The sequence below is a fragment of the Lampris incognitus genome, chromosome 3 (assembly GCF_029633865.1).
Source record: "Lampris incognitus isolate fLamInc1 chromosome 3, fLamInc1.hap2, whole genome shotgun sequence".
NCBI lineage: Eukaryota > Metazoa > Chordata > Actinopteri > Lampriformes > Lampridae > Lampris > Lampris incognitus.
Window position 1 is genome coordinate 17,788,100 of NC_079213.1, and position 14,765 is coordinate 17,802,864.

At 42.4% G+C, this 14,765-nt stretch overlaps 1 protein-coding gene across 1 annotated transcript in view; it reads right to left on the reverse strand.

Moving 5' to 3' along the window:
- Nucleotides 1-12,869, reverse strand: part of nrcama (neuronal cell adhesion molecule a) — a 40,102-nt gene extending 27,233 nt beyond the window's left edge. Inside the window, 14 exon segments of the mRNA XM_056276655.1 lie at nt 146-343; nt 1,007-1,108; nt 2,443-2,472; nt 3,443-3,567; nt 4,337-4,484; nt 4,794-4,960; nt 5,414-5,525; nt 6,567-6,710; nt 7,863-7,994; nt 8,413-8,597; nt 9,563-9,670; nt 11,380-11,554; nt 11,982-12,104; nt 12,719-12,869. Of these exon segments, the coding sequence (XP_056132630.1) occupies nt 146-343; nt 1,007-1,108; nt 2,443-2,472; nt 3,443-3,567; nt 4,337-4,484; nt 4,794-4,960; nt 5,414-5,525; nt 6,567-6,710; nt 7,863-7,994; nt 8,413-8,597; nt 9,563-9,670; nt 11,380-11,554; nt 11,982-12,104; nt 12,719-12,854 (1,885 nt within the window). The 5' untranslated portion in view covers nt 12,855-12,869.
- Nucleotides 12,870-14,765: the final 1,896 nt, after the last annotated feature.

Consider the following 14,765-nt stretch of genomic DNA (forward strand, 5'->3'; position numbering starts at 1 on the left):
AAATGAAAGGCTTACAGGATCAGTTATATTCAATGATGATAGTGAAATTGGCAAAGCAACGCAACAGCATGTCCTGCTGAGGACATGGTGATGTTACATTTTCTAATTTTGAGTTTTTTGTTTTGGTACACACTGTGTCCTGTACCTGCAGGGTTGGTCCTGTACTGGGGTGAAGGCTGGCTGGGTTGACTGTAGCCCACGGAGTTAAAGGCCAGCACCCTGAAGGAGTAGTAGACAAATGGAGAGAGGTCCAGGTGTGCTGTGGTGCTCGCCCCTGAGACTTCTGTCATGTTGACCCACACGCCGGGCTGGTGGAGCAGGTCCTCATATTGGATCAGAAAATCTGGGTGGGGGGCGTGGGGTGGGGGGGAGTTCATGGATGTTAAAGAAAGTTTGTTGACATCACGCAAGCACACACACACACACACACACACACACACACACACACACACACACACACACACACACACACACACACACACACACACAGAGTCAAATCACTATCTATACCTACTGTTAACTGTCACATGGACTTCAATTTCGAGGTCAAGAGTAAAATACAGTGAGTTTGATTGCACAGTTTAATCTAATTGTATTCTGTTTAAGTCCATGTTACTACATATTGAGCTGTCCTAGTACTGGAGTGTACTGTCATATGCCAAAAAAAATACTAAAAGAAAGAAATTGGAATTACAAAGATATGTTTCAACATGTATTGAAAAGAATAAAACATTTATTTTCTACCATTTTTCCTACAGATTCATAAGAGGTTTCAACAGTCGTGGACAATGCACAATAACATCAAAGCATGCATTTCAAAGGCTCTGAAAAGTTGTAGAAAATAAGAAAACATACCAAATAGCTTGCAAAACTCAGAAATTCATTCAGGGTTTTTTTTTCTTCTTGTATTGAATGCTGATGTTCAACATTGAAATTTAGCCTCTTAAAGACCCAGATGCCTGTGAAGGAGAAGCTTAGGCGACCAGATGTGTTGGACAATACTGACTCTGTGTGGGGCTGTTGTGTTCGTCACCGGGGACCCAGGTGAGCTGGACGCTCCTCTCTCTCTGGTCTGTCAGCTCCAGGTCTGTCGGGGGGTCCGGTTCCTCTGTAATCACAATGAGGAGCTCAGGACCGAGGACCTTGAACCAGTTTGTCTGCTGCTAGCTTCAACTGGATCCGGGTACCGTTTGAGAGCTTAAGGCATCAACTTTTATTTTTCTCTTTTTAAAAACTTTCTTTGTTTTGTCTGGTTAAAAAACAACAACACAACTCACTACGTAATTCTTCGTAGTTCTTGCGTAAGAGCTGCTTTTTGTAATAAATCAGCACCCTACTCATCATATTTCAGCCAAAGAAATAGAGAAAAGCCTAATATTACAGAAGGGTCCAATATATTGGTACATTTTGACAGCCTCAAGAAGCCAGGCTAAATCCTGCAAGCTCGGGTTCAGTTTCGTGAATTTTTTTTCCCTACACGTCTTCCTCATTCACAATGAGCGAAGTGAATTTTGCGGGCTGATTTTATGAGGGTACCTTTTGATTGGTACATTACTTGTTTGTTTTTTTTTACTGTTACTTTTGGCTGTATCATACTGGGCCCTAAGATGTAGGAAATCTAAGAGACAACACGTATAATCAGTTCATGGCAGTGGGAAATAAAAGAAAAAACTATATAAAGCCATTTACTTAGTATCTCCACCAATTGGAGGGTCCAGTCAGAAAAGACGGACAGCTCTGTTAAGCAACAACATTGTGTTATCTACAGTACTTATGTTATCGTTGGCATTATGTTATCTACAGTACTTGTGTTTTCTTTGGCATTATATTATCTACAGTACTTATGTTATCATTGGCATTATGTTATCTACAGTACTTATGCTATCATTGGCATTATGTTAACTACAGTACTTTTGTTATCATTGGCATTATGTTATCTACAGTAATTATGTTTTCTTTGGCATTACGTTATCTACAGTACTTATCGTTGGCGTTTTGTTAGCTACAGTACTTATGTTACCTCTGGCATTATGTTATTTACAGTACCTATGTTTTCTTTGGCATTAAGTTATCTACCGTACTTATGTTATCTATGGCATTATGTTTTCTTTGGCATTATGTTATCTACCGTACTAAAGGTGCAACATGTTGGTTTAATTTTGAGCAATAGTTTTACCAGAGTTAAATCCAATTAAATGGTGTATATCTCATGTTGGAAAAAAACCCAAAACTCTTCAAATTATAAAATGAACAAAATAAATTCAGGAAAAATGGAGGTATATTAATCTTCAACCGGTTCTGAAGGCAATGCAGATAATCATATTAGCAATGATACGTAAAAATATAATCTAGAAGTGGCTTTCTGTAGGATCTATAGAAAGCCAGTGGTTTCAATCTCCTATTCAAATCATCAATAGCATGCTGTCGCAATTGTGTGTTTACCGTCAACAATAGCTGGAGTAGGAGTAGCCTCTGAGACAGCAAGAAGCAAGAGCGAAGTACAAGAAATTAGATGTTAGTAACAGACACAGCATTTTAGAGAGGGAAAGGGCAGGAAAGTACAGCAGTGAGAATCTGAGATTACAGTTGCTGGTGAGTTAAGTTTAACAATGAGTAAATCAAGCAAGCTTCAAAATACCAAGAGGAAGAGTTCTTTACACTCTTAAGAAATGAGAATAAAACTTTTTATCAGGATACGTGAGAAGAAAGCTTATTGTTAATATCAATGAGTTTGCTTTGTGTAAACTGAGGCGCCACAAATGCAAAAAACCTTTATTTGCATTAATTTCTGTTTTTGAATACAATCCACTTCTCCTGAAACTGGTCACTCAAACTTTATAGTACGTCGAGTGGCCCAGACATGTCTAGGCCAAATTTGCCACAAGATGGCAGATGGAGCACACACCAAAATCCCCCATTATATTTTCCCATTTGAAAAAAATAAACCAAAAAAATCTCCCCAAATAAGATCTGTGTTACACATTCAGTTAGTCACTAATGTTGTTGTGTTTTTTTTTTGTTTTTGTTTTTTTTGTCTATGAGTCAATAGCCAAGTTACGGTAAGACTGTTGACAGTTAGCATCTTGCTAGCAATAGGCTTCTTGTGAGTAAATTAGTGCTTCAAAAATATGTATGCTGTCAGAAGACAGCATTTCACTTGAAAAAAGAAAATCAGCTGGCAGATCCCCCCTTTGTGAATGACACACTAACTGAGGAGACTTTGCTTTTTCAAATGGAAACTTTTAATCGGGTCTGAGACAGTCAACCATCCTTATGTTATCTGTATGTCAACTTTATGTTACTACAAAGTTACTTCAGACCGGGCTACTTGATAACGCAGAATTTACTTTTAAATACTGTCTCTCTCTCAGTCTACAGTATGAGCTTCGACATCCCACTGAGTGCTGAAACACTTCAATGTGAATACAGAATCTGAACATACCCACAACGGTGAGCATGGCACTGGCTGAGTCATGGTCCAAGGTGGTGTTCATCATGCAGGTGTAGGTGCCCTCATCCTCATCTGTCACGTCCTTTATTGTCAGGCTATCTGTGTCCACCACAAACCTGACCGCCGAGGGATAAAATTAATGAATGAATGCATGCATGAATAATGCATCTAAATGGTTACACATTTCTGGGAATAACTTGTAACACTTATCAAGTCCACAACATGGGTGAGTTTGAATTTGCCCCCCCCCTCCTTTTCTCCCCAATTGTACTTGGCCAATTACCCCATTTTCTGAGCTGTCCCAGCCACTGCGCCACCCCCTCTGCCAATCCGGGGAGGGCTGTAAGACTACCACATGCTTCCTCTGATACATGTGGAGTCACCAGCCGCTTTTTTTCACCTGACAGTGAGGAGTTTCACCAGGGGGACGTAGTGCATGGGCGGATCACGCTATTCCCCCCAGTTCCCCCTCCCTCCCGAACAGGCACCCCGGCTGACCAGAGGAGGCGCTAGTGCAGCGACCAGGACATGCCCACATCCGGCTTCGCACCCACAGACACGACCAATTGTGTCTGTAGGGACGCCCAACCAAGCCGGAGGCAACACGGGGATTCAAACGGGCGATCCCCGTGTTGGTAGGCAACAGAATAGACCATTATGCTACCTGGGCGCCCTGCCTCTCTTTCTTTTAATCAAGTCACAATTTGTTTTTTTTTTCTCCAACTTTAATCTGTATCACTGAATCTTCTGAATGCAGTGATTGGTTATTTTGATCTTTTTTTTTTTTGGGAGGGGGAGGTTTGTTTGCCGTAGTATATACTAAAGTGATCTAAACTTTGCATGACCATTACTAGGTGACTTCAAAGGCCATTTGGTGCTGCCTACCTCTCATCGTCTGGTAGCTCGCCACTGTTTTTGAGCCAGGTCATGGTGGGCATGAGGGATGGGTCATGTTTGACTTTGCACTCAAACACAGCATTGCTGTTTCTCTGCACCACCTTGTACTCGGGCTGCTTCAGGATACGAGTGGGTTCTGTTACAGGAAGACAGGACAAAAGTACTGTCAAGAGTAATAATATAACATTTAAAAATGATAGCACCGATTTCCTCAAGAAAAGAAGACAGCTCATCCCATAACCAAAAGGTCACAGGTTTAATCCCTGCAAAATCCAAATACCTATCAACAGCCATACATGCTGTCAGAAGCTCCTTAAGATAGACACAGCACCTTTACTAGCCCTCATAACATAGATTCAGATTAAAATATAGTAATTTCTAACGGGCAATATTTCAACATATGATCCATTCGAGTCTTACGGCAGGGAAAATCCTGTTATCTGACCTTTAACCTCCAGATAGACATCGTTCTCCTTGACCCCCAGGTTGTTGGTGGCGATGCAGGTGTACTTGCCACTGTTCAGCGGCTGGGCTACATGGATCTCCAGGGTACCATTCTCATGGATCACATACGGGTCTGAATTCTTTATGCTGGTCTGGCTGTCTTTGTACCTACATTAGAAAGTCAAGCAAGTAAGAGTTCTTGTAAACACCGAGAATCGATGGGGTCCTGTAAAGGCTCAATTTACACCACTTATGCTAAAAATGGTGTTGTCTTGTTGATTTATTGAATTTCCTTACTGTAGATGTGAGTCCTTCAACTGTTTATAAAAAGCACCCACTAAATCGGATTTGTTATGTTAATGTACATAAAAAAGCACTTTGCAGGCTAAAAAAAAAAAATATTCACCCTGCCTCTTTTCTTCTGCGAATTAAACTCAAAGTAAAATGAATGCCCTCTACACCTCTTAGCCTAACATCCACCTGTTAAGGTTTCAATCTGAGTTCAATGTGTTTTTTGTTTTTTTTTTGTTCAATTTATTTTGGGAAAAATAAAACTCATTCATTTGCACCTTTCCAGAAAAACTGTGTTCACAGACACAGGCAAGCTGTTCTAAATCTCACCATGTGATTAGTGGTATCGGCGAGCCAAAGGATGCACAGTCCAGTAAGGCAGGGTTGTTGGTAATGACCTGGTACACATTGTTGGATGGAGTGAGCACCCTTGGTGGTTCAGCTGTGCAAAACAAGCAAAATTATATACATATTACACATTATACACATGCAGCCACACCAACATGTACCCTGGCTCTGCCAAATGACAGAAGCTAAGCAGGTGTGGGCTTGGCTAGTACTTGGATGGGAGATGGGAGACCTCCTGGGAAAACTGAGTTGCTGCCAGAAGTGGTGTTGGTGGGCCAGTAGGGGACAGCCTTCCCTCTGGTCCTAATAAAAAACAAGAAATGCTCCAGTGCAGTGGCGGGGACACTGTGCTGTAGGAGATGTCGTTCTTCGGATGAGACGTTAAACCAAGGTCCTGACTCACTGTGGTCATTAAAGATCCCATGGCACTTATCACAAAGAGTAGGGGATTCCCCGGTGTCCTGGCAAAATTCCCAATCTGGCTCTCTTTTCATCTGGCCAACTAATCAGCCCCCCTTGTAATTTGCTCTAAGATTCCTCCCTCTACACCTCAAGCTGATGTGTGGTGAGCGTTCTGGTGAAAAATGGCTGCTGTGCATCACCTGGTGGGTGTTGCACATTGGTGGTGGTTGAGGTGAGTTACCCCCTTCACTGTGAAGCTCTTTGGGTGTCTAGATAAAGCACTATATAAATGTAATCTATAATAACTGAAGGGGGAGAACATACTTTTTTCCTGTGTGCCAACCACAGCAGTCTGTATAACCAAAAATGTCTCCCTAGCTTTCTCCCTCCCCAAGCGGATTTTAAGAACAGAATAAGATGTTGAAATCATGGCCGGTTACTCATGAAGTTGGGTTGGTAAGGTAGAAGGGTCATCAATATGTTCTAGAATTGCTTAACACACACTATTATAGTATTGTCTTCTTGTGATGACGGAAAAAAAAAGCATGCATCTGCAAAAAGGATGATGTCAATGTATTGCTGAAATCATCCAATAGGATGATTCTCACAATATAAAGAATTGTTACATTAATGTAATTTTTATACACAAAATACATTAATATGAATTTTTCGGGGAAAAAAGTCTCTATAAATGCTTTATCGAAAATAATTTTTGACTCACACTTCAACTCACCAAGAACATTAACAAAGGCATTAGCCATCAGGTAGCCAAACTCATTGGATGCATTACACTGGTAAACTGCACTGGACCCCGTCTGTACGTTGCTGAGAATCACAGTGTCCTCCTCCACTTTCCGGCTGGGGTCCTGGGGTGCATCTATCAGAGATCACAGGCAAAGTATATGGTCTAGTTCAAACATATGTTGACTTGAAATATACCCTTCTGCCATACGGCATGGAGCAAACACACACATAATTACATACACACACACCCCCCCACACACACACACACACACACCAATAGGGTTTCTCCATTGCATCATCGTGGCTGTGTTGCGCTACCATCACTATTATGCTACAAAATCAGCAGCCTTGGGCAGAAAATGAAAGTGATGAATGTTATGGACCACGGTACTGGAAGCAATTGCAGTGAGAGGTCCTACTTCATGTATTTATGCCTCTGCTGGCTTTGTTGATACAGTGAATTCACTCATTGTAGGTGTGAGTCCTTAACCTGTGTAAGTGAATGACATTGATCCATGAATTTGAATCTGTCATATTTGCTTAGCCGTAGACTATCTTAATATCTTGATTTTTTTAGGATTTTTTTCTCCCCAATTGTATCCGACCAGTTACTCCACTCTTCCGAGTCATCCCGGTTGCTGCTCCACCCCCTCTGCCAATCCGGGGAGGGCTGCAGACTACCACATGCCTCCTCCGATACATGTGGAGTTGCCAGCCGCTAATTTTCACCTGACAGTGAGGAGTTTCACCAGGGAGACGTAGCACGTGGGAAGATCATGCTATTCCCCCCAGTCCCCCCTCTCCCCCGAAAAGGTGCCCCAACTGACCAGGGGAGGCGCTAGTGCGGCGACCAGGACACATACCCACATTGGGCTTCCCGCCCGCAGACACAGCTAATTGTGTCTGTAGGAATGCCCAACCAAGCCAGAGGTAACACAGGGATTCGAACCACTGATCCCTATGTTGGTAGGCAACGGAATAGACCGCTACGCTACCCGGACGCTTCTTTGAAGCAGTAATTTACTCATAAGAACAAAAGTAAATTACTGCTTCATAAATTCATATGTGTGTCATCAAAAGACAGCATTAAAATGTGATCGGTGGTTTATCTGCATGTCAATCACAGACTTTATTTAAGGCAACTGTTTTTCTTTTTGTTTTAAATGGAAAAATTTGATTCTCTTTTTAAACCATCTGCCATCTTGTGACAACCGGATGCTGCTACAAAATGCAAACTACGGCATCAAAACCTCATGACAGCAAGCCTCACTCGTATTTCACTCACTGTCTATGGGCACTCCATTGATGGACCAGCTGATCTTGGGTTTGGGGTCTCCGCTGACCCGACAGGTCAGGATGCCCGTCTCATTGGGGGCTAGGATCAGGTTCCTGGGGGCACTGATCCAGAAAGGAGCCGCTGGGGAAGAATGAACATAACACAAAAAGGTAAGAGACTGGGAATTTGTGAGGTTTTTCTGTTACATTTTGGATTTTCAATCTATACGAAGTACAAATTATTATTTCCTAAATTGTACTTAATATTCCTCATGCTATTAAGATTCTTAATGAATTTTCTTCCTATTGAAAATATTCTTAAAAACTCATTCTTCCTGTTTTCTAAATGCTCTGTTGTGTCTTCCGTGTTTTTTTTTGTTTTTGTTTTATATAGAAGCACTCCACCATCATATTGTGTGTGCAAAGACACTTAGTAAATAAAAAAATAATATAATGACCGATAATAATAATGACCAATTCAGCTGTGCAGCATTTCACAAATGATTATTGAAAAAAACCTCTTGAATCCACAATGCACCACTTTAAATCCCACCACCGACCTTTAACAGTGACCTTGATGACGTGGATGGCGCTGCCCAGGCGGTTCTTGGCCGTGCAGCGGTAGTCGCCTGAGTCGTCCTCCATCACGTCCGCAATCTTCAGGGTCTTTTGGAAGTTGTGGAGGGACATCCTGTTACTCGGGAGCTCCCCACCCTCCTTAAGCCAGGAGATCTCTGGAGTGGGCCTGATATGGACACAACAGTCACGGGATTAACTCGTATTCTGAAAAAGAATGTACTATATGTTTTACTCTGTGTGTGTGTGTGTGTGTTAGTATGTTTTTGTGTGTATTCACACAAAATAATTAATAGATATAATAATAATTAATAGATTAATAGGTACATCACTAGTAATGCCAAAGTCCAGGGGTGGGCGATGATTCAATATTATCATTTATATAGTGTCACATTAAGCACAATTTTCTTGTCTACGTTAAAGATAACAACAATTTATTATAATGAATTAAAAAGGGGGTTCCCCCCACCCCCCAATTATACCCGGCCAATCACCCCACTCTTCCGCGCTGCCCCGATCGCTGCTCCACCCCCTCTGCCAATCCGGGGAGGGCTGCAGACTACCACATGCCTCCTCTGATACATGTGGAGTTGCCAGCCACTTCTTTTCACCTGACAGTGAGGAGTTTCGCTAGGAGGATGTAGTGCGTGGGAGGATCACACTATTCCCCCCAGTTCCCTCTCCCCCCCCGAACAGGCACCATGACCGACCAGAGGAGGCGCTAATGCAGCAACCAGGACACTTACCCACATCCGGCTTCCCACCCACAGACATGGCAAATTGTGTCTGTAGGGATGCCCGACCAAGCTGGACATAACACAGGGATTCGAACCAGTGTTGGTAGGCAACGGATAGACCGCTACGCCACCCATATGCCCATGAAAGACATTTATTTACTTTGCTGTTTTTGCACTGATCTCCTCCATGTTCAGGTTTATAGTGTTATTTGGTGTTGCTGTTTAAGTGATTTGTGTCCTTGTGATTTTTTTTGGGGGGGGGGGTATAATAGGCCCTTTGGAGTTTCTTTGTTTTAATATGCACAATTTGGATTCTCTCTCTCTCTCTCATTAGTTTCATGACTTTATGTGCGAATAAGGCAAAGCTCAATACTGGAGTAGTCAAAGGTCTCCTTACAGGCCCTCAGCGATGCATTCCAGCTCCAGGACCTCCCCTCTCAGGACCATCTGGGTGCTGCTGGGTCCCAGAGGCGCCAAGAAACCAGGAAGGCGCTCCTCTGTGGGGCTCTCTGAACACAAAGGGAACACACACTCCCGATCAGAACCGGACAGGGACATCAGAACCAGGGTATGTTTTTGCCACCGTATGACTCCCAAATGGAGTTTTAGCTTCACCTACAACCTGGCATTACCTGCAGGGGCTAAACATTTTGCTGAAGCTATTTACATTAGAGGAGCCTGCAAATTGACATGAGGGGTGGAAGTGGAGTAAAACGTAAGAGGGAAGTCCATACTCACACCAGGGATATGTCAAATTGGCCACAGGGGAAAGAAAATGAGGGAATCATAATGAAACACAATGTGATTGCCAAACCAGATGAACGTATGGGTTACCAGCCATGCCAGCCTTTTCTATCCTGTCACATATGACAATATCTGGGGGAATATAAGAGACATTGCCCTAAGATGTGTAGGGGTTTTCAGTCTGCTATCAATCTGGTAGCAGCTTGTGTGCAGTAATGATCCTTCCATGTGTTTTTTTTTTCCAGGGTCACAGTGATAAAAATAAGGACATGGAAGGATCTAGAAAGATGAAATAAAAATAGACATGTGCCATTTTGTCAGAGTAAATCTCATCAGGCCATTTGAGCAATGGGTTTACAGAGTGATGTGTGTTAGACGGAGCAGATCATGAGATCATAGTTTGAATTCTTACTGATTACCATGTATATTATATGAATGAATACCATTGTTATTGGCTGACATTTCATGTGTTATGCATGCTTTGAGGGTTGTCTATGTATGTTCCCTGCAGTCCAGTAATGTTAGTCAAGGACACTTAATGGGTACGTTTTGTATCTGTATAGTGTTGTATGTTGTATCATTGTGTTAATGTAATCACACAGGACATGGTCGGAGGTAGATTAGGGGTGTATTTCAGGTCAAGTTAGGCCCAGGGATTGGGTACAATGTTGTGCTCACATTAAGGGGGGGTGGGCAGGGGGGTTGGATTGGTCGAACCAGCAGCACTCACCACTATAGAAATCAGTGATATTGTACAAAGCAGCCACAGTCTCATTCATTGCATCCACTGTAATACAACAGAAAATCATAAGCATACAGTACTAGGAAGAATAACAGAGGATGCTTCATTTTGCAATAGCTTTGCTCCAGTGCATTCCCCTATTTAACTACTGAAAGGTATTGTAAGGTACATTGTTGTTAATTACATCTTGTGCATCACTTAATTACAAGCTGCAATGACTTGATGTAAGAACAAACAAAAAGTAACCATGTTATTGATAGCATGACACCGGGCCAATGCCATATTACAAGACAGGCCACATGGTGATGATTCTGCGCTCAGAACAGGCGGGGAAAAACAAAAAAATACAGCATCAAATACATTATAGATGGCAAAATGGACTTCTGGTGAGATCCTTTTGCACAATTACATCCATGGTGAATATAGTGGATTGTTTTACTCATCTCAAATCTAACACTAAAATCATCACAATTGAGGAGTTTCATTCCAAACTTATAGTATAAAACCTTTTGGAAAAAGAAACTTTATAGGTTCAGATTAGCAGCGCCATCATGAAGCACATCGTGTGACCATGTTGGCAGGACTTTTAAAATCAAAATTCATGTTTTTTTTTCTCCAAACGGGATGTAAAAAGTTTTGGAAGAAAACTCTTCAATTGAAAGCGAACAAGCTTTAAGCCGTTGAAACGTAAAACCGGGCTGATAGCACACCAGGTCGGTATTGAAAACCTACTGTCCAGGACGGTGACCGAGATGGGCTGCTTCTGCTGGATGGTCTGTGTGTGTGGAAAGCGGGCGTAGCAGATGTAGTCGTTCCTGGTGTCCGCTGGGAGAACATTAGAGAAATACAGGTCTCCGTTCAGGGCCTGGGACACGCGCTCGTTCAGCGGCAGCTTCTGGAAGACTGGAGGATGAAGGGAGAGGGAAAGATAAATCAGAATCAGAATACTTTATTCATCCCCGAGGGGAAATCGAGAGACAGAGAGAGAGAAGCTAGAGGACGAAGAGAGTAGACACAGTGCTCAAGTTACAGGTTTGATGTCAACCAGGGACATGTACCCAAGACACAAAATACCTGCACTCATCGCTTTGTGAAGCATGTCAGCGATTGAAGTGATTTACACAGGCTCTAAAAAAAACACACATCTAACAGGCATTTAACCAGAATCGTGTCAAAATCTATCTACATAGATGCTGTTGCATTGAGTCAAAGGGATTTGCAAGTGGCGACCGTCCCTGGACCTGGACGTGTCGTGCACACGTTCCTTCGCCGCATTCATTCAGACAAATCGCTGCACATTCACCGTGCTCGAATCCAGATATGCACTCACTGTTATCCATCCAGAAGATGACAGGAGGGGGCAGCCCGGCAGGGGGCCGACACTGCAGCACCAGGGAGACCCCAGCCTGCAGCACGATGGCCTCGTTTCTTTCCTTTGACCACAAGGGGGACCCTGCGAGTCACACAAACGTCAAACAAAGGTAAACGCAGACCTACCTCAACTAAATACAGGGGGGGATATAAAACAAAAATAAATTGAGAAGTTGATGAAAGCGCTTTGATATTGCTGAGCAAGTTAGAAGAGTAATATTTGCAGGCGGGGGATAAAAATCACTGAGATCAATTGTTTTTGATGTGCAGTCCGGTTGTTCTCGTCTGTGGATAGATGGCCTACATTTGAAGAGTTCCAATTTCAAAATGAGCTTAAGGATTTAATGTGAAAAGGGATGTGTACTGTTACAAAATTACCAACAGTACAAAATGAAAACAGCTGGTGCTTTTTGCAGGACCTTTTGTTTTTAATTTCCGTATGTTGGCTGATGCAATGCCAGCACCTTTACAAATTGGATCTTTTTTGAACTCCTAAAAATAGATGTTTGGCGTTTTAGAAGCTAGCTATTCATGTAAAAACAGCCCAAAGTTTAGTCAGTTGTGTAAGTGATGCATTAAAAACATCTATTTCATTTCACCGGTACTAAAAAAAAGAAAGAAAGAAAAACGTATAGCTATCATTAAAAAATCTATTCAAGTTGGTATTATGCTTGAACGATGAATGCTGACACTTACTGGACTGTCGGATGACAATGTTATTGGACACGGCAGTACCGTGCTCATTGTGAGCGGTGCACTGGTATGTTCCCTCATAGGCCTCGGCCTTCTCCCCACTGATGTCAATGACCAGTGTCCCCGAGCCAGGCTTCATCAGAACCTTGGAGTCTTTCTCAACATCAAAGTGTGTCCCATTTCGTGTCCATGAGAAGCTAAGTACAAAAAAAAAAAAAATAATAATGATGATGATTACCATCTCTATATATCCTGGTCCACCAACTGTATCACAAGTAGACTGAGCAGCAAAAGTCAAACTAAAGCGTCTATAACAGGACACTCACCAATGTTAATGTGTACTTATGTTTATTCATGTTAATCAATGGCTCTTTTGCACAAGTGCAACTCCCATTTATTACATTTGACCATCGTGCAACCAAGTACCTGCTCACTAGGCCACCATGGTTTGATTTTTTTAGGATTCTCCTATACTTAAAACAGTGTTCCATGTTTAGTATATACTTAACAGTCTTGTCTGTCTATCTATCTATTTATCTACCTATCGGTGGCATGGCTCAGGAGGTAGAGCGGGTCGTCTAGTAATCGGAATGTTGCTGATTTGATCCCTGGCTCCTGTGGAGAGCGTGCCGAAGTGTCCTTGAGCAAGACACTGAACCCTTAACTGCTCCTGATGAGCAGGTTGGTGCCTTGCATGGCAGCTCCTGCCATCAGTGTGCGAATGTGTGTGTGAATGGGTGAATGTGAGATATACACTGTAAAGCATTTTGAGTGGTCGGTAGACTAGAAGAGCGCTATATAAATGCAGTCCATATACCATCTATCTATCTATCGATGGCTGTCTGGCTGGCTGGCTCTGAAAATAAATTCAGTGAATGGAAATATCATATCACCCTCATGTTCAAATCTCTGAGATCTGTTCTGATTCACTTGTATTCACTGTGGATTTTGCAGCTGGGGGCTTTAGTTGATTCAGAGGATGACTGCACATCACAACCGTGTCTAACAAGCTCTGCCAGGTGTGCAGCTTAAGTGTCTCTCAAGCAACGGTCGCGATGGAAACGGCTGCCATGGTGGCTCATATTTCCGCTGCTCTCAGCCATAAATGCAGCATCTGCCATAGCTGTGCCAAATCCTGACTTTTAATTGACTGTTAGAACTGACTGTCTGTCTGTTTTCTGATCGTGGTCATTCAACGTCTTGTTTTATTCCTGTGTGAAACGGTTACACCTATCAAGGACTATACTGGTGTGTTTTCCATGTTTGAGCCCATTTACTGCAAATTGCACATACTCTACATTACTCCCAACCGTTTACGAAGCAGACGACAGGGTTTTAGATGATTCGACTGTGCTTTTCCAGCAGGATAAGCGGTTAAGATGATGGATGGATGGATGGATGGATGGACTGTAATTTTCCGACCTTCCAGGCAGCCAACGTTTCCATTCATTTCAGTACAGTATAAAAATAAACTTGGAGAGATGTGAAACTTGCTTAAGATAGGTAATTTATCACAGTGAACATTCGGTTGCCTTTATTTTTTGTCCAACTTATATTATTGTTGCAAGACAAAGCAGTTGAAAACCGCATTAATCTTCTCAGATCAAGCTTCTTTTTAAATGCAAGTATTCCCGGTGATTGATTACCTATAACAAGTAAGTTTCAAGTCACTATATTATGCTTTGGAAAATGGTCGGGAATATTTTTAAGTATTTGTAGTAAACAGGTTTAAACGTGCAAAAACAACAGTATGAGTATGGGTCATTATGAGTGGTTTCCCCAACCACTGAAGGGCCAGGGTAGGTCCCTTCATCTAGGGGTGTTGTGACCCTCTGACCCACTGGTTTCCACGCCCTTCCTCTCCAATTAACACTGGTGAAGATGACGGCATGTGCAGAACCATATGATCCCAGATAGCACCAAATACAAGTGTTTAGCCATACGCTCTCTTACTTAGGGTGAGGCTTCCCCTTGGCTTCACAATGGATGACAATGTTCTCCCTCGGGTCGAAGATGTAATCTTTAGGTGATTGTAGCGTTATAGTGGGAG